The 25,136-nt window shown below is 41.7% G+C and overlaps 1 protein-coding gene across 4 annotated transcripts in view; it reads right to left on the reverse strand.

Moving 5' to 3' along the window:
- The window catches only part of ca10a (carbonic anhydrase Xa), a 437,188-nt gene that overhangs the window by 16,372 nt on the left and 395,680 nt on the right, over nt 1-25,136 (reverse strand). For all 4 annotated transcript variants that reach the window (XM_074663964.1, XM_074663962.1, XM_074663963.1 and 1 more), the window contains one exon: nt 6,073-6,258. In XM_074663964.1, coding sequence (XP_074520065.1) covers nt 6,073-6,258 — 186 coding nt within the window. The remainder of the gene's footprint in view (nt 1-6,072; nt 6,259-25,136) is intronic.

Below are 25,136 nucleotides of genomic sequence, written 5' to 3' on the forward strand. Positions count from 1 at the left end.
GTGTGTGTTAGGGTCATGACAGCCTCTTTGCCCCATGATGGCTGGCCTGGCCTGAGGGGCAGGGAAATATGAAGACAGGAAGTCGATATGAGAAGAGAAGGTGTTCAGAGTTAACGGTGAGAGAGGAGTTTAAACTCGCTGGGCTGGAAACGGCGCTCTCCATCTCCGCTTCCATCCATCCGTCCTCCCTCCTTTGGATCAACGGGAGCATGGATCCATAAAGCCAACAGACGGAAAGGCCTCACTAACACACACCTATCACGCTCTGTTTATGCACAAACAGGCTTTACTGAGAGGCCAAACGCTGCCAGAGGACTACAACTCAAAATCCATCATCTGTGCTAACACTCATCCTGCTACGTCGGTAATTGAACGTAATCCTAGATTTGGTTATCTTTCTTTATTCATATTTATTTCTGTGTGTGCTGATGTTCTGATGTGACTTTAATCCACCAGAATCAGCCCGCCGCGGTGCAGATGTGGGCGAAATGTCGCCGTTTAATAGTGATTAATCATAATTAGGAGATTGAAAATAAAACAGAAGACGTGTCCCAGTGAAAAGCTGTGTGACCGATGATCTGCTGCACACAGATATTAGCTCAATGGGATTTAGCGTTTGAAAGAGGACATATGAGGTGCGTATCTGTGATTGATGGTGGTTTAATGTGTTTGGAACAGCTGCCTATGGCGAATCCTTCTCAAACACTTAATGAGATTTGTATTAAATATAGCTGAATCCTCTCTTTAGCAACCAGCAGCGTCTCCTTCAGTGTGCAGGGCTAACTTTCTGCTGAGCTGTAATCCTGATGAATCTGATTATTCTCGTAACATTGAATGCAAGTTTTGTCCGTCCTCTTTACGACTGATAACGGCTGAGAAAGGTCAGGAAAGGGACAGCTGCTTAGTTTTCTCTTTAGCCCCAATACTTTCCAGACTGCTGGTGAAAAATGAATGAAAGTGAAAGATTGGAAAGTCAAGAGTTCTGTACTTTATTATAAAAGTATAATGACACAGTTTCCTCAAGTTTCCTTTCTTTCTCTTCTCTTTAAAGCTCTGCACAGGTATGACATGTGTAACCTAAACTGCTCTGACTGTTTCCTCCAATCAAACAACTTTTCCTGTTTTACTCTTCAACTAGCCTGAGGTGGTTTTACAAAACTTGACAAGAGGTTAACCTTGAAATACAGAAATGTGAGACACTGCAGCAAAATTTGACACTCCAAGCTGTCAGAAGAATGCTCACACCTGTTAGCTGTATCATTACAAGGCTGTGGTATCTTGCACCAAGACTTCAGCAGGAGATGATTTCAAGAGGGGGTATGCAGCTTCCTCCTATGTAAACATGAATGTAAGGTAACAATGCTTGATGTTCAAAATAATCATTTGCAGATTTTTAAACCTCTACAAATTCATATGTGGGGCTGCACGGTGGCGCGGCGGTTAGCGCTGCAGCCTCACAGCAAGAAGGTCACCGAGTCGATTCCCAGCTTGGCAGGTGGGCCTTTCTGTGTAGAGTTTGCATGTTGCATGCGTGCATTCTCTCCGGGGTCCTCCGGCTTTCTCCCACAGTCCAAAAACATGCTCATCAGGTTAATTGAACACTCAAAATTGCCCATAGGTGTGAGCGTGTGCATGAATGGTTGTCTGTCTCTATGTCAGCCCTGTGATTGACTGGCAACCAGTCCAGGGTGTACCCCGCCTCTCGCCCAATGACAGCTGGGATAGGCTCCAGCCAGGCTCCAGGATAAGTGGTCAAGAAAATGAATGAATGAATGAAACTCATATTTTGTAGAAATCCTTGAATCCGTCTCCAAAAGGACCAAATCTTCACAAGACTTGCTTTAATTATGAGGTCATTACATAAGGATCTTCCGACAAACACCAAGGCCTGCCCATAGCTCTGTCCCAGGCCTCCAGAGGGCTGACCAATCAGAGGGCAGGGGGCTTGTGAGGTGGGGAGCTAAAAGGAAGCGTTTCAGAAAGAGGCTGAAAAAAAGGTTTCTGAAACACGGGTGAAAGAAAAATAGTTTTTTTTTAAGCTGTAAATCATGTAAAGATACCTCGAGGGCACCAGAGAGAAAGGATAAAGACCAAGAAAAAGGACAACAGCCCCTCCTTTAGTTGAGGAAGTGAAGGGGTAGAGCCTCTAGTTCAATTGGAGGACAAGTCGACACCTTGAACTCTTCACATTTCTCCAGACCACCTTCTCCCATCACTCAATGATCCGGTCCTGGTCGTCTCATGTCCATTGTTGAAGCTTCGGTCGTGGAAAGGAGTCAAAACAGCATCCTGGAGGGTCTGTAGCTTGTTTGCTCCATGCAAAACAAACAGTTTTTTTCAGCAGCATCCATAAAACTACAAGAGTTGAGGATACTTATACTTTTACTATGATCACTGCAGGGTTTTTTCCTTTTTGGTACTAGGTGTGGATCAGTCGCTGAAAAGATTGAAGCTTCACTATATTAATGAAGTGTAATTTTTCAGAGCTGAGCGGAAAAGTACAAAAAACACGAGCCAACCTGGTGGAGAATAATCTTTGGAATATCTTAGCACGTCTTAAAAAAGAGGTGTTTCATTTTCAGATTAGAGTCTGAGGACACACACACACACACACACACACACACACACACACACACACACACACACACACACACACACACACACACACACACACACACACACTCTCTCTCTCTCTCTCTCTCTCTAAGCCTTGGATAACTAATTTTTTAGATGGTTAAAGCCAGCCAAACAATATTCTCATACGCACACACATTGACTGTATTCAGGGAGGAAAGCAGACCTGCAGACTCTCCTATAGAGGTGTGTCTGTAAAAACAAACAAACAAACAGTGTTTGGGTAATCTCTCTTATTAATAATTTTATGCAGACACAGTCTGTGCGCCCGTTCTTGCGATGAAAATGGAGCTCATCTGATGGCGTCCTGATTGCATTGCATTCCTTTAGCATTTTTAACTTCATTTAAATTCTGCCTTACACATTGACATTCAGACACATAATTAGCAGGTAAAATGTTGTTTTAAAGTTCCACAATGTAAAAAGTATACTATTTTAAACTTTTAAAACGTTAACTAAAAGGCAGCTCCCAAAATCAGACTTTAAGTGTTAAAAAACAATGCTATGTATGGTATTTAACTCTCTGTAAATCATGCTGGACGGCTGAAGCTGTTTCCTGTAGTTTATAATTTCTCATCTGTGCTGAATCTTGCTTCAGGTACACTGGCTGATAGCTATCTTGGTTACAGCCTCCTTAACTGATGTATAGATCTCCATACATGAATGTTATAATGAGCAGGGATTTAACATCAGCATTAATGAATCCACATGTGAGGTGCTGATAATAAATCCATGAATACAGAAGCATGTCTAGATTAGAAATATTAATGCATAACATTAATTCAGTGGTTAATCCCTACAAAGCCTGTATGTGCAGTGGTCATCACAAACAGGAGTATTTGGAGTCTCTGTGCTGAGGCTGAGGGCTTTAATGTTACAGATGTGTGAACATGCCTGTGACGGGTATTTGCACCTTTATGTTAAAGAAGAAGCAGATGCATCTCCTCACTCCTTGTTCTGTAAAACTAAAGCTGTGACATTTGAGGATGAAACAGAAGATATGAAGTCTGAAAGGCTGATCTGACATCTTTGGTGTGTTAATGCGTCCACACTGCCCCCCTCCCTCCTCTTCCTCCCACAGGCTGCCATTTAAGAAAGCTTCTTTGCTTTAAAAAAGTTAGAATATTCCTCTCTTTGTTCATGTTTCAAGGACGTGCAGAGCCAGCACTCATCTGCAGATGGAGGCGAGAGGGAGACAGAAACAAAGAGAGGGAGATTTCCTGCATTTTCGATTATGAAACATCTTATTGGACCTTGAAGTCACGGCTTGGCTCAGATACAGGCTGGGGTGGGTTACCAAGGGAGGTGGCGGAGGATGAGGAGGATGTTTTTTCTCTTGCTGTTTCACTCAGAAACAGTTGTTTGAGCAAGAAGAACATGGCAGAAGGGAATGGAATGTTTAAAAAAAAATGTCTGTTAGCAACCTTTCCCAGCCTTGTTTTTCCCTGCGGCTCGAGCGGAGCTGCATCTATCCGTCTGCCAGTCATCGACACCTACATTTAATGTGAACTCCTTATATCAACAGTTTGGTATGTTGGCGATAAGGAGGTTCTGACCACAGGCTGTCAATCAAACCCCGATTGCAGTGTTGTTCTCTCCTCACATCCAAAAGTTTCTGTTCCTTTATTTAACCAAACTGAACAAAACTGAAGCAAATGTTTCCAAATCCTGTTAATCGTCTTAAAGACGCCATGTGCAACGTGTCAACAGTCTGACAACAAACTCAGATTTCAGCTGCAAACGTCCTCAGAGCTGCTTGTCTCCACAAACTATATTAACCCACAAAAAGCAAATCAGCAGCTGCACGCAGGGGGGAAGTACAACATAAAGGCCCCGAGGGAGTCTGGAGATACAGTAATGTGTGCGCCTGTGCGTCCTTTCACATGCAGGTTACAGCTCTCTTCACCCTGAAGGACGTGGTAAACACTTGTTTTATTATGATTTAAATATATCAGCTCTCAGACTCAGCAGGGGGAGGAATGATTATCATTAATTATAATAAATTTGCCGTCAAGCCTGCAATTATTTTGTTGCCACACAAATTGGTAATTCATAGAACGGTGGCGGCGGAAAGCGGCGACGTGAGTGACTCATGGTTTTGTTGAACAATCAAAGCACGGGAAGCTAATTGTTTCACTCATCACATTTTAAAAACCAAATTATGTTCATGTTTATGTGTGTGTGTGTGTGTGTGTGTGTGTGTGTGTGTGTGTGTGTGTGTGTGTGTGTGTGTGTGTGAGACAGAGTTAAATGTTAAATGTTTGGCTGTCATGCTCTGGACACTTTTATTAGCTGAAACCAGTGAAGCAAATCACAGCCGTCATGTTTAAAAGCTTGTTAGAAACTTCATATTGTTGATTGCAGGAAAAAAAATTGTCCTCTGGTGGAGTTAAAACCTTGTAGAAATCCAGTTTTAACCAAATGAAGAGTATGAAAACTGTATATGTAAAGACTGAATCAGCTTTGAAAACCACCACCAACAAAAAAAAAATAAAACAAAATTTGAAAATACTGTGTTACTGTCGGCTTGTAGGTAAGAACTACAAAATTTTGGGAAAGATTTTACTGCATGAGGTGAAACTGATATTGAAGATGTAACTTTATGATGACAATAACTGCATTAACATAGATTTTTCATGCATCCTCATTGAATTGAACCCTTGTCTGCAAAACAATGTGTTTCATCAAAATGTAATAATAATTCCTGTGTCTGACTTGCCGTGACATTACATTTATTATTTTGTCAAACACATGGTCACTTCCAGACAGTATCTTTAAAATCCTTTTCTGCAACAATAATAGTGATGGCAGATGTTTCACGGTTTGAGAAACCTTAGAATAAAACAGTAAACAGTCATTTTGCACCACTGCCAAACCTTTATGGCTCTTCTATTCAACCTGATGCAGCGATTATGATTGTATGATTGATTGATATGACTTTGCAAAAAAAAGAATGCATGTGGTTGAAACTTATTATTGCAAACACATCCTGTCCATCTCGCTCCTGCAGCTGCACAAAGCTTTGCATTAAAAGTAAGAAGTTATGCAAGGATCATGTGACACCTGTTTGTAAATCTTTCAGAAAAAGACGAGCTAATCTGACGTCAGCTAAGAAGGAAAAACTTTTTCTTTCACCTGTGAGATTTTGGCTTTCTGAAGTAATCTACTTAGTGCGTAAATTTAGGTTTTTCGTGATTATGGGACCACACATTCAAGGAGACATTTGTCCCGTCAGTGCAATCCACTTTCACTTGACGTTTTATTGATGCTTCAGAAGTGGCTCAATGACATCATAAAAAAGGTATTATCTCAAGACGCTCAAAGTGACCAGCCTTGTGTCTACCTACAGAAATGGACCCTCTATTATAGGAAAACAAAATGTAAGTAGAATGTCCCTTTGGGCTTCCATCATTTGGAGTCCTCACAGAGCGTACTCACCTCTCCAGAGAAGGCCTGTCCATTCAGCAGGTGTTCAGATCCCTGCGCGTCCTCGCTGCCAAAGTGTAGCCGGATCTCCTCCAGACGATGGCTGTACGTCATGGGCCCCCCAGAGATGTTCACCAGGTGCTCCTTATCCAGGCGCAGAGAGACGTGGCGGCCCGTGTTGTACATGGTCCCTCCCACCTGGAGGAGAAGAGAGGTGGTGCGTTCAATAACAGGACGAAACATACAGATGGCACATGACTTCAGAATACAAGCCTCACAGCGGTAAAAAGCACAACACAAACACCTCCCATGCTGGGAGCAGTCTCCTTTAAGTATCAGCACATTATCTTCGCACACCTTCACTGTTTGAGTTATTTCTTTCCCAACAGCTGCTCGACTTTCACACCACAAAACAACAGCAGCTGTTTGTTTGAGTCACAGCAAATATGTTTGTGTTGAACATCCTGAGTCTTTTCTTGCTGCAAATCCTGAAACCTGAGCTTTCTGGTAAGTTCTGTGATCCACACCAGAATACACGCTAACCAAAGATGCTTGCACCAGAAAGAAAAAAAGCGTTGATACAGAAAATGTGAACTATTGGTATTTATGTGCCAGCATCAAATAATAATGATGCACATGTAAACAACTGTGAGCTAACACATACTGCAGAAGGATGCAATTTGTTGCATTATTTACTAAATAATTAATTCTTGACATAATCTGCCTTGCTGGATGTTTTTGCAAAAAAAAAAAAAAAAAAAAAAAAAAAAGTCCCTACAACTAAGAAAAGCACACATTCTCAAACAAATGGTTTCATTAATAGTCTTCAAGCTTCAAAAGTCTTTGAATTCAAGTAAAAGTCAAACAAAGTTTTTGTTCAAATTTCAACTTTCTGATGCAAGAAGGCAGATTTCTGTTTGCAGAATTTGGTTAGGAAAGCCTTTGGTTAAAGTTATTGTATTCTTTTTCCTCTTGGGATAACTTTCTATTCGATATATTTGTTAAACTTCTAAAAAGGCTGCAAGACAGATCACAAAACTCTCCATATAATATGTTGCTATTTTATCCAATCCGCTTAAAAGTAAAGAACAGTTTTCACTGAAGGCGATCGGTGTATCCTGGCACGGTCTGTGTTGTGTTTGACGCAGCAGTGAATCATTTGTTTAGTGAAGAAAAAAACTCTTTTTGAAGTTTTTTTTTCAGCTCTGAGAGCGTCGGTATCAGTAATGAGGAGAAGCTGTCGTCTTGAATTCCTGACAGCTCAGGAATAAGTGTTGGTTTGAGGTTGGTATCATCGGCCGAGCTGACGCAGGAACAGTCCTGAGGGCTTATTTAATCAGGCAGCGACGTGAGCCGAGAGGGGACTGGGCTATAAACTGAAAACACTCCTGCAGACAAAGAGGAGGGAGAGAGGACAGGTTCACAGTGTTGGGAGGTTTTAGGGGAAAGACTGTTCGACAAAAGGCCTGAATAGCGATCTTTATCATTAGCTGTGGTTAGTTATTTATAACGAGGACTTATTTCAAAGTGAAGCATTGATATTCACGCCACGACTCCGGCTGGACTTCCAACACTCTTATCTGCCTCATTCTCCCCTCTCTCCCGCTTTTTCATTCCTTTTACCGCTCGCTTTCAAACCGATCACCCCCTCCTCTAAATTCCCAGAGAAAGAAGTCTGCCCACACATTGTAAATATTTTATAGAAGCTGAGAAAAATCAATGATATGAAAGGAGAAAGTAGGAGAGGAGGGAGAGGGAGCGATGCAAAGAGCAGATAAGTATGGAGGAGAGAGGTGTGCTGGATGTCCAAAGAGAGGAGCGAGTGAAGGGAAGCCTTTTAGGTTTCCTGTCAGCATGAGGAGGCTGAGGTGAGACCCCTGAAAAGGCCAGAAAAATCTCATCTCCCTCAGGATGTCCTTTGGCTTTTATTCATGAGGAGGAAGAGGAGAGAGGCCTGAGGACTCTGCAGCAGGCTGGTAATGAAGGACATGGTGAGATAATAAGATAAAAATATGACGCTGTGCAGAGACACAGGATTAAAGACCCCAGAAACACAGGATCACGGCAAGTCTGCACCTAAACGCAACACATGTGTCGTCGTCATGTTTGTGCAGTGCTGTATAAAAACTACTGATGCTGTGCAGCAGAAAGACAGGGAGTAAGATCCGTAGTTGTCTTTGCACTGTTGCTTCATGTGGCAATTGCATGTTGGAAACGTGTGGCTCCTACGGCACAGGATGACATCTATTAAACTCTGTGCTTCAGACTGATTGCTCCTGCAGAGTTAACGTCTGCGAGGTGTGTGTACGCACTGAGGTGTGGCTCAATCAAAGGCAGGAGCATAATCATGTTTGTCCTACAGTGAATCACAGATACAGGAGAGCGTGTACAGTAAGGAGCTTCTCCTTCACTAATTGGTAATTCTTTCATCTCCAGAGATCGATAATCCAAGGAGCAAAACATAGAGCATCTGGTGGATGCTCTGCTGCTGATATTAAGAGGAAAACAGAGCAAGAAGCTGAGCCTGATGCAATCTTAGAAGTGCAAATCATTAACTTTAAAAATGGTGAATTTGCAAAGAAAAACAAAACTCCCCCAGAGCACGAAATCACTTTCTGCAGCGCGAATGAAAACACTAAAATCATTCACATTTTAAGTGAGATAAGGTTGAAAGAGATCATATTTATCCAGCTGCTGGGAGCAGGGACGTAGAGAATAAATGAATACACAGCTGAATAAAACTTGCTTACTTCATTCGTCATGTTTCTGCAACAACAATTACCAGACAAAGTCAATGTGGTGGAAAGGTTGCAAACAAAGCAGAGACACAATATTCCAATCTGCTTTCTCATTATTCTGTGGAGCCTCAACACTTCTGCCAGGAGAGAAGTAATTATTACAAGCAGGTTGTGAAAGTTCATATTTCCATCGTCAGTGCTGAGTAACTTCCTGAAAGTCTTCCTCCTTTGTGCTTTATTCATGAACATAAACTCAGCCTGTCGCATCAGCCAGGACTCTGTGTTGTTTTTGCATTAGACAGTAGTAAACACCACAATAAACAAAAAACTTGCAGCTATCCGATTCGGCTCGTGTCACAACAGTTTTCCATTATACCGACTTCACTTTTGTTCTAATGGATTCAGAATCACATTAGAGCTCTCCTCTTTTGTTAAGCCTCAAACTCTGCAGCACAAACGTCCACATGGCCTCAAACTAAAGGTCTGAACAGAGCAACAGTGTCGTCCTGTTTGTACGGAGCGATGCAGAGCTTCATCCTCGTCCCACACACACCAAACGGCTGCAGCAACCAGAGCTCCAAAAAAAGCTCCAAATAGCCTCTAACAAACAAATGATTCCCACTGTTTGATTAATACTTTGCTCAAATCAAACAAAACAAATTCTGCCTTGTGTTATTTACTTATTGGCGTTGATCTGCATTTGTTCAATACAGCCTGGTAATATTTGCTCCCCATGTCAGGAAAATGGAAGCATTGTTAGAACAGAATTAGGAAGAAGTTCATTTCCCCTCCAACTCCTGGAGCGTGTCAAACATGGATACATGGACGGAGTCCAAGACTTCACACATCAGTTTCTAAATCCTGCAGAGTTTTCACGCTATTCCTCAGTTTCCAAAAATTCTTGAGACTTCTCAGTCATGCTTGAATCCTGACATATGACAAACTTTACTTATTTGGATGCGAATGTCTGAGATGTCTTTAATGAAGAACAGGGGGTCAGGAGACCCTGCTGCAGACTTCGAGGTGAAAGCCTGTGAAAAGCATCCCACAGCCAGAAGATAACACAAAGAAATCAGCCAACACACTACACATGAGGCTGACTAGTCCTAATAATTTCATATGGCACATGTACAAGTTGCTAGGCACCACCCTGTCGTGGCTGCCTGTTACGGCAGCTCTCTCTTCTTTGTCCGTTTCTTGTAATTTTTTTGTCTCTTTTTTGTCATCTTTGTATTTGGAGTGGATCATTTCTTTGTATGGCTCATTTGTTGGTTATGGACACCAAACTGGTTTTGTCTTCAATGATATTTTTATTGTGTTTGCTCCTGTGTTCGTCTGGAGATCCTTCATATAACCATGGCTGTATTGTTTACAGGTGAAAACAGCTGTTAGCCTGTAGCATGTCAATGCTAACTGGTGCAAGGCCTGATGTTTCCCCACAAGGTGAGGAGAGGGAGGTGAGGACGACGTGCTGGTACTCAGGTGAGAACTAAGAGGTAACGACATTGACCTGTCCTTCCATCCATCGTTATTGGGAACATAAGATCTATCTCCAATGAGTTGGATAAGCTAGCCATGCTAACCCAGCAACAGAGGGGATACCAGAAGGCAGAGTAGCATCATGCTATTTACAGACATGGCTAACAGAGCTAACACTGGTCATGAACGCCACATTGGAGGAACTTCACATGCGGTGAGCAGGCAGGATAGGAGGTAAAGACTGAACAGACTGCTGAAGAAGCTCAGTCCTGGACCCTGTGGAGGTGGAGGCTGGCTGAACTGAAGAATGATGGACAAGCTGTCATCATCTATTTTCTTATGGACCTTTTTGCACTTTCTATACACTTTCTTAATTTTGTTTTCTTGATTGCTGCTGTGACTCCTGAATTTCCCCCTGGGGAAAAATAAAGCATTTTCTATTCTATTCTATTCTATTCTATTCTATTCTATTCTATTCTATTCTATGCACATATGCAATAAAGCAAAAGGCGGGCCAAGAAAACTTCAAATCAGCCTCTCAGACCACTGCAAGAGAGCAAAACAACATTGTGGCCTAGGAAAAAGCTGAGGTCATCCACTTAGAGTGCAATAGAGACCTGTGCTAGATAAGAGAGGCTGTGGATGCTGTCACACACCTGGGATTCTGTCCTAAAACTGTCAGACAACAGTGGGCGTGGTTGTCCTGCAGCTTCAGGTAGGACCAAACCTCTATAAATCAGCTCACAGACACAAAAGAAGTTACAAGAACTTTCTAATCATATTAGGTTGACTAGTTTTCTTGCACTTGAAAGTCTGAACCTGGCCTCAAACTTAGGATTTCAAACTGTGAAGTGTACCTCTTTAAGCAGGTGGGAGACAATGAAGTAGTGCCTGAAAAAATCAGATACATTGTTAGCTGGACAGGTAATGGCTGGCGCCAACACACACACAAATTTTAAAATCCATCAGTGAACACGCTGGAGTGTGTATCCTACTAACACTCTACTCCAGCATTGTCACAGGAAACGTTTCAGAGCTGCTTCAAAGACAGAGGAAGCTGGCAGCAGAGTTTGATTTTGATAGAAAGCGAAATCAAACAAACGGCATCAGAGCGGAGTGTGACAGCTGACACTTTTCACACACGTACACTGTTACAGAGGAGCTTCAATGAACAGACGTGGCGCAGTGAGAGGGGCGCTCTGAGTCTGTGTGAGCATGTGTGTAATGTACTGAGTGTTTAGGCTCTATCTCTGCATAAGTGCAAATTAAATGGCGCTGTCCATGGCAGCTGATCCAAAGGTCTGCGTCACTGCTGTTTTCCCAATAAAGATAATGAATGTTTTAGACTCCCTAACTCAATACTGAATGAAAACTATAGATGAGAGAAACCACTTCAGATACTAAGCTTCTACTTCTACTGATATTATTGATTTTTTCAGGCATCAAGAAATTCTAATACGCAAATATTTCGATATGTGCAGAGTTTAAAGAGTTAATCTGTCTGAGAAGCGTCCAGGAGCGATGGAGCCGGCGTGGACAGTCGCAGAGCTCTCAGGTCTCGCTTTAACAGACAGCGATGATCACAGAGCTCTCCCACATTAGGAGGTAATAGCTGGACCAACGTTAACAGGTCATAAAGGAGATTGTTGGCCGTCTGGTGCAGACCTGCTGGTTGCGGACAGGTACGGTAATAGAAAACATAAACGGCATGCTGGTAATGAGAAAACACAAGGAGCATCATCATTATCTGATCTCACAGATCAATAAAGTAATTTACCTCTTGTTACAGGAAGGAGATTTCACTAACTACTGTATATGTTCAGCTATTAGGGGGCAGCGTCTGCTTATGCAGGCCGCTTGAAATCTAAAAAGCACCATTAACTAATGAAAAAGGATTTCAGCTGACAGAAAATCTTACACCCAAGCGAAAAATAATAAGTCAGAGTGCCGCCACCAGGCAGGCTAAAATAGTTAAGTGGTGGAAATGGTGATAAGCTACATGAATACATTAGACAGAGTGTGAAATGCACATGTGCTCCAGCAGCCATCAGATGGGTTTTAATATCTACTCTAAAGGCCTGCAGCTGTGAGCACTGAATCATGGAGAAAGTGTAATGTATTTGATTAAAATACAAGATGACTGCTGCTCTTTCATTAAGGTGAGCAGCTATGTAGAGTAAATGGGATTGATAGAGATAGAGCAGATACATCAACAGAATCCATGAGGACAGGAGGAAGAGGGGAGAGACAAGCTGTGATGGATTCAAAAAGACCGTGGCTCTGAGTGCAGTTATGGACCCACAGCAGTTCTGGTTCTGCTGCATGATGACACAGATCTGAGCAGAGACTGAGCCATTCAGACCAGCAGAGCAGAAACTCTGGCACTGGTGCAAATACTGTTGAAATGTCTGAAATGTCAGGCTGTTTGTACTTCAACCAATGATAAGAAGCTCACTAAAGTTCTGTTGGTCAGCCCATGCAATTACAAAGCAATCTGGGATTATTAGCAGCAGAATACAGTGTTCAGAGAAACTGGGCCAGCATGCTAAAATAAGTCAGGTGATGCTGGAGGATTGCTATAGTCAGCTTAAGGTACAGTAGATGAGACACAGGGCATGCAAGTTACCCAATCTGAAACAGCAAGATAAGAATTAATGAAACACTAGTTGAAGCCATGTCATATGTCCCGAAGAGTAACATTCTGTTCAAGTGTTTTTAGATATCACCCAAACTTAACTTATGTGCAGATACCGAGCAGTACTTTGATACAGATAATTAAGGGTTACTTAAAGAAGAAAAATCAGCCTTAGAAACCTTTAAAATGAAGCCAAAGATAATCTAAAAAGTTTTCTACAAAGCTACATTTCAAAACACATTGATGGATTATCTGTAAACAATGTCTAAGGAAAATAAAGGATGCCTAGTGCCAACAAGATGACTTGTAAAGGTACTTCTGAACACATGCCTAAGGGAACCAAGAATGGCACCATAAATCAGCTCAATATGATACTCTGAAGTAGCAAACACAGGGTACCTAAATGCAGAATATCCTTAGCTTGAACTAGGTTCACAAATCAGCCTTTATTTAAAAGAAGCAATGACAGAGTGCCTGAAAAAGATTCAGTGTACCTTGAAGCGGGAAAGGGACCAAGGTAAAGCAATAACTAAAGAGGACCTTAATAAAGCCTTTGTTGTAAAACAGCTACTACATACGTTAAGGGTACCTTAAAAAAGGCCAGTGAGGGATAAACAATATCAAATACTCCAAGGTACCTTGACATGGAAGCTTTAAGCTGCACATAATACACACTGAAGATTACCTTTAGCTTGCTCTTAAAGGTTCTCTGTGTGCTTGGTGTGCTTGGTGCTTAAAACAAAAAATGAAAGAACCTTCATAAAGCCTTTTATTTTTCAACAACCTTTGAAGACTAATTAAAAAAAACACAAGAAATGGATACGTAGAAACAGGAAATAAGGGTTACTATGACATGGTCAATCAGGTGCATAAAAAAGATACTGTCTGCTCTAAGCTGCCTGAATGTAGAGCCTAAGAATAACCTTTATGAGTAACAACTGGGACTCAGGACACTCAACGTGTGGTGCCTTCAATTTCGAGCAAAAGGGTACCTTAATAAAGTCATAACCCTGTAAAAAAGAAGTAAAACCATTTAAAAGATTTATTTGAGTTTAATTGGAAATAATTAAGAAGGGTTACATCACAATCAACATTTTAAAAGTCCACATCTTTAATAGAGGAGCTCCTTATTTGTCAGCTTGGTGTGACAACCTGATTCATATCCTTTTTAAACATCAAATGAACCAATTTATTCTGACATTCTGCTTAAAAATTAGTGTTCAAGTGTTTCTGTAATGACAAGGGTCATTTAGATTGAAGAAAACCAGAAAGTAGAAATGGAAATATTGAAGGATTAGAGTGCAGTAGTTTCTGGATGCTGGGTGAATAATCAAACCTTTAACAATCTTTTCATAGTTTGGACCCTGAGTCTTGTAAAATTAAAGTGGGGCTGAAATTTTCCAGGTTTCTTCACCACAGAGAGATTAACATTCTCTTGTGTTGCACTCTTCGTGTGTGGTGTGGTTGTCGAGCTGGAGCTGCTCTGGGAATAGCGAGACATGGGATACAGAGATCATGGGGCGGTCCTGGAATATTATGCTAATTTACAGCTCCATTCATGTGTGCTGGAGAGTGAACCAGACGACATGTCCAAATCCCCCCTCCCCACCTCTCTCTTTCCTCTGAGTCTCTGAACAGCAGAAAAATAGGCTGTTAAACTCAATGGGTGGAGTGAAAAGCAATTAATTAGACCCTGTAAAACATTTGGAGACCAATCGCAGCTCAGTATACCTCAGGGACCTCGTTTATAAAAATGTACTTGGATTCCATTTTCAGCTCGACGGAGAGACTGAGAGCACATCGATATGCATCATGAAGAATACCAACAGGGCTGTATTCAGCAGTCTGTGAAAGTGTTACTCACGCATGTAATTTTCAAGTAAATAACAATAATAAGAAATCTAAATTCAAGGTTTTGATAACACAATGTTTACAAAACTGCACAAGAACTCAGTAATGACTCCACATTTACAGCGACTCGAGCCATAACATGCCGGTCTATCTGCATAATTACGCTTGATTGTAGGATTACTTCAGATTAAAATGGGCAGTGTTAAAATAAAACCCACAAACACTTCAAATCAAAGTGCGGAAATGTTACTCAGAATCCCAGAGCAGGACTGAGAGGCACTTCATGTGGTACGAAGACACAGTGATGTGTGCATGTCTCAGTCTAACAGCCCTCCTGATAGAGTGGGATATTTTTCAGCCTCATCAGAAGAAAGAAGTAAGGTGAGCCTGTGGTTTTAGAAGGTGATTATGTTACATTTTTAATTTTCAGCACCTCTTCGAGCCCTCAAAGCTGCGGTCGAATCCTTTCTCTTACTGGGCTGGAAGTATATTTTTGTCCTTCTCGATGATGATAATCTGGAGATGTGAGCTGAGACAGATTTTCTGACGACTGCTAGAGCGTCACACGTATCCGTCTATCAAGACAGTTCCATTTGGTAACACTTTACTTTAGAGGTCCGCAAATTTCATGGCACTTAGGTAACAATTAGACAAAGTTTTTCTTATTTCTTTGAAATTACTCCCAAAGTTTCACGAGAATTTGGTAAAAATTAGCACATAACTCCTGGCTAGATTCTGTTTTGCAGTGCGCCTGTACTCGCAGTGTCTATCACAATCAAGTAAGGTCATTTTACAACCCCACACTCGGTGAAATTTACATCTGAAGCCTTCAATTGTATCGTGTAAAACATCACAAGCCTAATCATAAAGGTAAATCATTTTGCATGTGATCTCAATTATGCATATCAACAAACTCAGTACTAAAGAACTTGGTGAAATTCAAGAACAAAATGCTGACTTTCAGCTGCTTATTGGGAAATTGAATTATTCACTCAACATTTCAAAGGTAATTATCAGAGGACAATGAGCCTAACTTCTGTATTCAAGAACTAAGCAGCTATTTATCACCTGCAATGCAGAAAGGTTGGGATACTTCTAAAAACATTTTGTGGTGGGTTGTGATTTAATTTCAAATAAATTATTTGCTAATCGTCACCTTCCTACCTTGCAATTTGGAGTAAATTTCAAAGAAACTGGGAAAAACCCAGTAACCTACCAACTGTGACTTGCAACATTAAATTTGGACATTATTTTAAACAAGTTGTGCGCTAATTTAAAAAAAATCAGAAAAAAACTTTGCCCAATTATTATCCAAGTTTGATGGAATTTGCGGACCTCTTAAGTAAAGTGTTACCTTCCATTTTAAGATTGTGTCATGACAACAAGCAGAGTAAAAGGCAGAAGAACTGGAGTCAAAGGAGGCTTTTCGGTGCCAGTACCTGCCTGATACACTCCTTTCAACCGTGGTCAACGGGGGATCATGTGCTAAACTCCTCCATGAAAGACTCAGCCAGCGAAGGAGTGGTATCTCTTTCTCTTTAGCTCTTCTTTTCTTTTCTCTTTGCTTTGGTGCTTAAACTTTTCTTCAACCCTACTCCAAGGTTTTTTAGGGCAGTTTTAGTTCCCTCTGCCTTTTGTTGGGTTTGTTTGGACTCATGAGAACACAGCAATCACACTCGGCTGCGGACCAAATCAATTGGATCGAGCTCTTGTTGACAAGGGGGTTTCTTGGTCCGCTTCCAAACCAAGCCTGGAGCTCCTTTTGGACTGAGTACGTGATTTGAATGTGATAACAGCATTCTCAGTCTCGCACAGTTTGGTGTAATTTGAATGCTAAAACACAAACAGTGTGCCCCTGGTATAAAGTGACCAGAAGTCTGCTCTTTGGAAGAAGAGATGAGCGAAACTGGCAGCAGGCCTGAGGCTGTGAAGGTCAGGGGGTGAGGCACGTTTTCATCAAACCTTCAGCTGCTCAAGTTCAGTCCCCAACTGATCACTGCGAGTTTTCAAGATGAGTCATTTGCAAAAAAAGTCATGCCCAGAAATACAGAGAATCAAAAAAGATGGATAGTTGTACAAATATATAAGCAATTGAGATGAAAAATGTGTTAATTGGATATCTGTATGAAGGAAGATGAAAGACTTTCAAACCTAAATCTGTGCATATAACAATAAGAGGGATTACAGAAGCATTTACAATAGCTTAGCATGCACAAATGAAACAAATTTGGACACTGACGTAGCTTCTTTCATTTTGATTTACTTGGTGCAACAAAGAAACACCACGTCATCGTATTTTACCCAAAGGAAGACCTTTATACTTCAATACTGAGCTCTTAACTAATCAGTGCACTGTCCTCCCACTTCTTATCTCTCCTCTGAGTCTCATCTTAGTCCAAGCCTATCACTCTTTGTGATTCCTGTCACGCTGCTAGCTTCCACTCTGCAGCCGGATTAGCTGTTTGGAAATCAAATACCAGCTCCAGAAAAGAGGACGACCAGCAAGCTGGGCGTAATGTCATCGTGCTGCTATCTGAGAAGCAGATTACAATCAAAACAGTGGATAAGGCCTCTGTTTAGGAATTCACAGAGGGTACAAGGGAGCTTGTTCCTGAATCTAAACGTTCTCTTGGCTCCAGCAAGGTCACACCTACATACAACGTGTACAAGCACCGAGAGGGTGAATAAGAATAATAGACTTTTTCTTCAATCCCACTTTTCTGACATTGTGGTGCTTACCTCAGGGCAAAGACAGGCAAAGGCAGCCGATAGCTTTGATGGAAGACAGGTATGACGATAAATATTTGATGCTATTGACGGGTTGTTGTGCTCGGAATGAAAGTTATAGAAGTATGCAGCCTAACATGATAAAGGGCAGCATCTCGCCAGAAAACTGAGTCTGCATCTGGAGTAAAGTAATCAATAGAAGAGATGATATCAGGTCTAAAAGCTGAGATTGATTCAACTCTTTGATCCAGGAAGACCTGCTGAGTGTGCAAATAAGAAGAGACTTTTAAATGCAATTAAAGCTCCACTTCAAGGAAGGAGCTGTGACAGATGCCGAGGAGAAGAAATGACAAATTAATTCAGAGCTGCAGGAATGCGCATTATTTACATAAAAGTGTAAATGCCTTTAAAATAAACAGAAAGAGGATTTATCAGGACTCAAGAGAGGATATTAATCCCATATGCACAACAAATATTAGACAAAAACAGGACTGTCAGAGCAACCAGTCCATGAAACCATCTGGTTGTTGTTTCTTTACTTTGATTCTCTCTCTGCAGATTTGAACGCATCATGTCGGCTGTGAAGCACGTTCCGGCGTGTTTTACTTCGACAACAACACTTGTTTGGCATTTCGCATAAAAAAAAGGCTGTGTACTAAGACACTTTTAGTATCACATTAGGCAGAGGATCAGAGCACACACAAAAATGTGATGCAGGCAACTGATTGATCAGAGGGAAACAGGACATGGACGGCCTTCACAGATATGTCCAAGCTCTGTGATCTGATCTAGCTGTGTGTGGGAGAAAGAAAGCAAAGGTAGAAAAATAAGGAAATACAAACTCAGAGCTTCCACAATTCTAAATTTCAGAGCTCAATATCCTCATCAACATTATCTCTGATACATGCTGGTAGAGTCGGTAAAAGCCGGTATTATGATTAGCAGAAGCTACATTAGACTCTGCTTCTCCTCGGTCACGTCTTCAGAAAAGAAACAGCAGAGGAAAGAAGAATTTCCCCGCCGTCTGCTCCCGCCATAAACTTCATCAGCATCAGTGTTTCCTGGCCGAGTGACAGCGGGCAGGTGAAAAGCGGCATCCGTCGGGCCCCTGATTAAGACAGAGGCCGTGCCAGTGAGATGACAGAGCAGCAGAGGCCCGGTAGGAACAGGCGCTCTGGAACCTGTCCCATAATGCCATCTGTTTTCTCATGAGTCACGTCACGAAGGATGGAGCGAGGCAGCGAGGCACACACACACGATTAAACCCAAACACACACAAATGGACAGGAAAAGGAGCACACATTATGAACTCAAGAACTTTTTATGGTTACTTTAAACATAATCGATCAACTTCCCGCATAAGTAGATGATCAGGAAGTTATTTATGTTATATACCAAAAAAAAAAAACTTATACTGCTTTATTTTCAAAATATACTTTGAATTTCTTTTCTTTTCCACATTATAATTAAACTACACCCATTTTCAAAACCCCAAACAGTCTCATTGTACCAAACAGGCTTACGTAACACTAATGAAGGAGCAGTTCCGCTCCCTGACTGAGGTCCTAATTATATTTGCAGCTAATGATACTTTTGCTCCTTTTCAAAGGAAGCATTATATAAAACCATTTGTGTTTGGAGGGACTTTTTGCACAATACAGTACTTCCTTTCTGAGCTGAGTTTGATCAAAACAGGACTGGGTTGTTCCTTTTTAATTTTGGCAAGATCGTCCTTTCAACATGCTTGTAAAACACAGAAGCTCATTTATCAGGCCGATGCGACAAATCTGAAGATCAAGCTTTTCCTCTGGTTGTGTTTTGCACTTGCAGGATTCTGTGGTGAAATAAAAATGTGATGTCTGGTTCAACTTTTGAGGCAAATTAAAAAATCCTGCAGTGATATATTAGCAACATCTGTGCACAATTAAAAAAGAGTTAAGTGTGTGATGGAAAAGGAGGGAAAGTTGTGCCTACAAAACTCAATTTTAAGAATTATTTCAAACTGAATTCATACATTATTTTTCTTATGCATGGGTTACATTAGACAAAGTTTGGTAGTAACAGATGCAACCTGCTTAAATTTTAATACTAAAAACTTAGTGAGCAAAGGATCATGGTTTTGGTTTAATGCATACAAAACAGGACATAGTTCATAAGAGGGGGTTACTTTGTAACTTCTTTTTGTTTTTTTCACCATGTCCTTTTTAAATAGGTAAATTTTAACTGATGGCTTCATAGGTATCAAATCCTGGTCTCCAAATCTTAAATCCCCAGATAGTCTGACCCTTCCTTTGCCCCTGGCATCTCCACAAACTTTCCGTATAACTTTTACTAGTGATGAATGTCTCTTTCTTGTATTAACTTGACATTTTTCCTATCCCCCCAGAATATGGCTACGCATGATCTTATCTAAAGAAAATGAGGACATAAAGTTTATTTCAGCAAAGTTTTCATCCACAAAACTTGTACAAAGACTTGCACCCTCTTAAGGCAGCAGGACCCCAAGTTGGGAACCAAGAAAATGAATGATACCAAGAAGAGAAGTCTCAGAGGTACTTACAGAGTTATATTTTAAAGTTTTGAGCCAAACTCAACATAAAACTCATAAACTTTTCTCCAAAAAGTAATCATTAACCCCTGATCTCAGCCATTCATAAAAACTCTCAAGATCAACAGTACCACGGTCACATGGTCATCCATTAACAAACACATCCTTCAGGTTTATTTTCAGCTACAAGTCATCACAGAAACATGAGCACAGGGAAGAGCTCTGGCTTGAATATTCTGTCTGCACCTGTGTGACATTCACACGGGGGTCTTGAACCCTCCAACACACCCGGCTGCACACTGGGCGGAGGAGGAAAGGAGGTCAGGATTGAATTAAATTGGCGTCAGACTAGTCGTCCACTGGCAGCTCACTGCTGGCGCTCTGATTGTTCTGGCGTCCTCATTAGCATTCAGACAGAGTGCAGGACTGCAAAGCTACTGTCGGCCTACTTATCATTGTGGGCCGGTTAAAAAGCAGAGCGGTGTATATATATGCGTCAGCGTGCATGACGTGCTGTATCTTATCTCTCTGCAGAGATCTGGAGTCATCACACAGCTGCAGCTGCTCAGACAGCGGAGGACTGCAGGAACATTACAAGGCCATTTTTCAAGAGGAGAGCTTCATGTTTGTGTTTGAACCAGTGTTTGGAGCTCTAAGTGCTTCAGAAAGCACTTAAGCTGAACAAAAGCAGAAGAGTTACTTTTGTCTTGATTGAACTTGTGAGGCTTTGAATTAAAATGACTTTCGATGCTTAACAAACACATTTGAAGATGAGGGACATTAAACCCAAACAGATTATGGTGCTGACACTCTGTACCAACGAGCTCTCTGAGAATTAACTTGATGCTCATCATTCGAGGAGCTCTACAAGTAATCACAAATTACATAAAATAAAGAAATGGCATTATCGTTTTCCTCCACTGCAGCCGCAACAAGAAGGAGAGATAAATTGAAAAAGGAGGGATGAGTTTAGGAGAAAACAGCGAGGGCGGGGATACAAAGTGAATCAAAGATGGAGAAAAAAGTTGTCCTCATAATGTGTCTTAAAATAGAGTAGGTCGCCCACACAGACACTTTGCTCCTGGGTACTTGGCTCTGATTTATTTAGTTTGTTTGTGGTAAGGAGCCATCCGCTGGGTTTTGTATGAGGGGAAAGCCCTATGCCTGGCCCTCGGGCTCTCTTTATGCAGCTAAAGCGGCGGTAACTCTAAATTTAAACCCCTGATTTCTCACATCATTATCACTCTGCCTTTTCTCTGGGAGTGTGAACTCAAACACAGTGAGATTTGGTTTCCTTGTGGCTGGAGTCTGTTTCAAAGCTCAGAATCACAGACAAGCGTTTTGATCTGAGTTTTGTAAAGCCCCTCCCGGACAGGAGAGGCCTTTGGGACTGCTCTGTGGACACCGAGCCTCAGCCTGATTCGTATCACATAGTGTTCACATCTCAGGGCTAGGATAGAGAGAAAGGAGAAGAAGAGAAAAAGGAGAAAGAGGATGGAGATAGCCTCTGAAATGAAACTGAGAGGAGGAGAGATGAAAGATGGAGTTCAGGGACGTGCTCGACTCTTAAAACGCAACAGAACCAAAGAGGGAGAACCAATCATATGCATTCAAAAAGTAAGAGGGGATGGAAAGAATGCCAAGGCCTTCAACCGATTTCAAGTTCTTTATTTTATCTGTTGAAGACGGGACACTGCAAGATGGAGGACTCTCTGTAGAGTCCTCGACTGATTATCACAAAGAGGAACAGAGGTCTGAATGCTTTTCACACTGTTCAGAATCTGATTCTTTTCGCTTCACTCCTTAAAAATGTAAAATAGGTCAGGTCTTTGTAAAGCAGACTGCTGTACTATCAAACAGAGACACAGAGTAAATTCACTCTTTCCAAACTTTCAGGTTTTTTCTATGACTCACTTTTTGCCTGTTTTATCCGTCACAACATATTTAATGTATGTATGCAGGTTTTTAAAGCTGTCCTTCCCACACATGCATAATGTACACTGTTATCCAACACAGTGGAGGTTTATTAACAGTGAAAGTCCTCTCAAACACACACACATACACACACATTAGCTACTATATGAGCACTACCTCACAACCTGGGCTCTTTCCTCGCCAGCACCTGATTAGTGATTCCTTTTCAACACATCCTCTGGTGGACTGGCTTCCTCGCTACCTGGGATTTTGTGCTGCAGCCAAAAACAATGTGAGTTATATGGCGCCAGAATCTGAGCTGCACAAAAAGCTGAAAGAAAAGAGGAGTAATCACCCCAATGAATTCCTAGATTTCCACATAGACAGCAGGCTTATATTCTTATTTAATATATGAAAACCCAGTTGCAGCAGGATATAATAACAACCTGGATTTATATTGCTGTGTAGGTGTGCCTCACAAAATCTGCAAAGAGCTGCAGGAATCTGCTGCAGCTGCTTTCTGAATGCAGAACTAATATAGTCCAAAAACAAAACCTGTCACTGCCGTAGTAACACGAGCAGAAAAAAAATACGAGTGTGTCACAAAATGTGTCACATCAGTGAGCGGTTTGACAAATGTAGCTCTACATATTGGTATATGCCTTCTAGTAAAAGAAGACACACACAGCTGTCAGAGAGCATGTTAGATCTGAGCCGTCCTGCGCCAGATTAAGAAGAAGTGAGACATCAGGCTGTCAAACAGACGGATGAACCGTCGTAATTATTAATCCCATAGGGGTCTGCTGTAGCGGCTGGATTTCACATCTGACTCCCAGGATGTGTTGATATGAAATCAAACATAATTGGAAAGTGTGTTAATTTTAACTGTGTTGGTTTAAAGAGAGCGTCAGTCTCAACAAAACCTTCAGGGAACGTGCCGCAGCTCTTCAAGGAAATGTTACACCAAGTGTGGCATGAATTATCAATCTGTGGAAGTGGGCTAATAAGCCATCTGAGGGTAGAGCTGAGGATCCTGCATGCACCAAGTTACATTCAAAAGAAATCTTGAAGTTTTTGTCAGGATTTCCTTATCTCATGATCAGTGCATTCAAAAATAGATGGATGAAGAGTCAGATAATATCCCTGCGTTAGTAACATGGTCAACTCTCAGCAGCTGTGTCCATATGTAGCCAGAATACTAAATTTTAAAAGCGTTGGCATTGTAAAATGTTGACTTGAAAAAAAAATACAGGAATTAACAAAGACACTTTTTCGTTTTTTTTTTTTTTGTTATGATGTGTTTTTCAATATTCATATATTTTTTTACACTCTTTTTATTTATTCATTTCAGTTTCAACTTACTGGCAGTGTTTTGACATGGAGGGGAGGGGTGGGGGTTGGGGGCGGGTTTGGAGCACAAGAAGGTTTTCAGGAGAGGAGAGCGTCCTCTGTCCGCTACCAGAAACTTGTTGCCCCTGCGGCTGTCATTGTACACTGGGATAGATGCAAGTCCACCTCGAACTCCCAAACCACCAGTAAGTCTGTTTCTCTCGGTCTGTATTTTTAGGGTCGGTGGAAAACACTACTTTCTATGGAAGTGGGATAGGGCCATGTTTGATGGAGTAACATTGATATTAAAGTCGAAATGTCAAGAATAAAGTTGAAATGTCTAGAATAAAGTTGAAAAAATCTGAGATTAAAGTCAAAATGATGAGAAAAAAGTCAAAATAACCTGCCCTGGTGTTTACTGGTGGTACACTGGGTACAGTCAGCTCTTCAACAGCCATAGGTGCGACTGACAGTAGTAGCAGCTGCCTAAAAGAGCCTAAACAACAGTCTTCAGTATCCATGTATGTGTGAGAGGGTCGGTCTTTACTTTTTTATTGCGTGCTGTGTTTTATGAAGTGTGTGTATGTAATGACTTTTCCGACTGGTCCTGAAGTATCTCCCCTTATCAACTCATTGGAGACCGGCGTGCACGACTACAGGACAGACACCAAGCAGCAGATAGCCAAGAGGGACGACGGAGGGACAGCAGCGTTGAAAATAGTGTCTTCATACAACCCTAAAAATACAGGCTAAGAGAAACAGACTTGCTGTTGGTTTGAGAGTTCCAGGTGAATTTGCATCCACCACTGTCCAGTGTACGATCACAGCTGCAACAAGTTGCTGTTAGCCGACAGAGGCCGCTCTCCTCTTATAAAAACCTGGAAGCGCGTTCTCATGCTCCAAGCCCTGCCCCCACACCCCATCCCTCCCCTCCATGTCAAAACACTGCCAGTAAGTTGAAACTTAAGAAAGAGAATTAAAACTGAGAACCAGCGACGCTCAGGAAAACAGTGTAAAAATACATCTGAATATTGGCATTGAACACATTATAGCATAAAAAAAGCTACTCAAAAAAGTGTCTCATTTTAATGTCCACTTCTTACTCGCAGTCTCTGACACTTATCTGCAGGTACCTTTAACACACTGAGGCAGTAATTGTACTGCATTGATAAATATATGGATGAAATGGGAATAATTTAGGTAGTAAGGCATGGCGTCAAAGTCACTGATGCACACAACACGGCGTGTTCTTGCTCCCATGGGTTCCTGATGTTGTGAGGCTGTTTCTGTGTGACTGAGACATCAACAACCTGTCACACTGCATTCCCAGCACCCAGAGGCCACTGACCACTGATCCATGGGACACACCGGGATGGTCAGAGTCAATATCTCTTAACGGATGTGCTAATGCTCAATCAATACCCGGTGGCATCCCTAGCTTCCTTGAGAGCCGGCGCTAATCGATCAAAGCAATCGAGCCGAGTCGACGAGCAGCGCTAATGTCATTCAATGGGTTATAGCCGGGCGGCAGCTGTATCGGGGTAATCACTTCTAATATCTGTAATGTGGGAATGATGGCCACCATTAGGAGAGTCTGGTCAGTGGCTGATGGATGTGGCCTACATCGACCACCGCTGTGATTTAGCCTAGCCCCGCCCTCCTGCATTTAAATGATCCCAGAGCAGCGGGGACAGAACTGTGTTTTCACACAGATAAGATAACTGGCATCAGCTGGCAGCACATTCTTCATCCTGCTGCATGCACGGCTGTGTGCGCCTAACTTCGACAGATAGCGGTGACATCATTATGCAGGGCGACGCCGTTGACTGAGGAGCTGCGAAGAACTGATTTGATT

This window comes from Halichoeres trimaculatus, unplaced genomic scaffold (genome assembly GCF_033239565.1).
Source record: "Halichoeres trimaculatus isolate MK-OKI-2021-1 unplaced genomic scaffold, fHalTri1.1 fHalTri1_scaffold_23, whole genome shotgun sequence".
In the NCBI taxonomy this organism is placed as follows: Eukaryota; Metazoa; Chordata; class Actinopteri; order Labriformes; family Labridae; genus Halichoeres; species Halichoeres trimaculatus.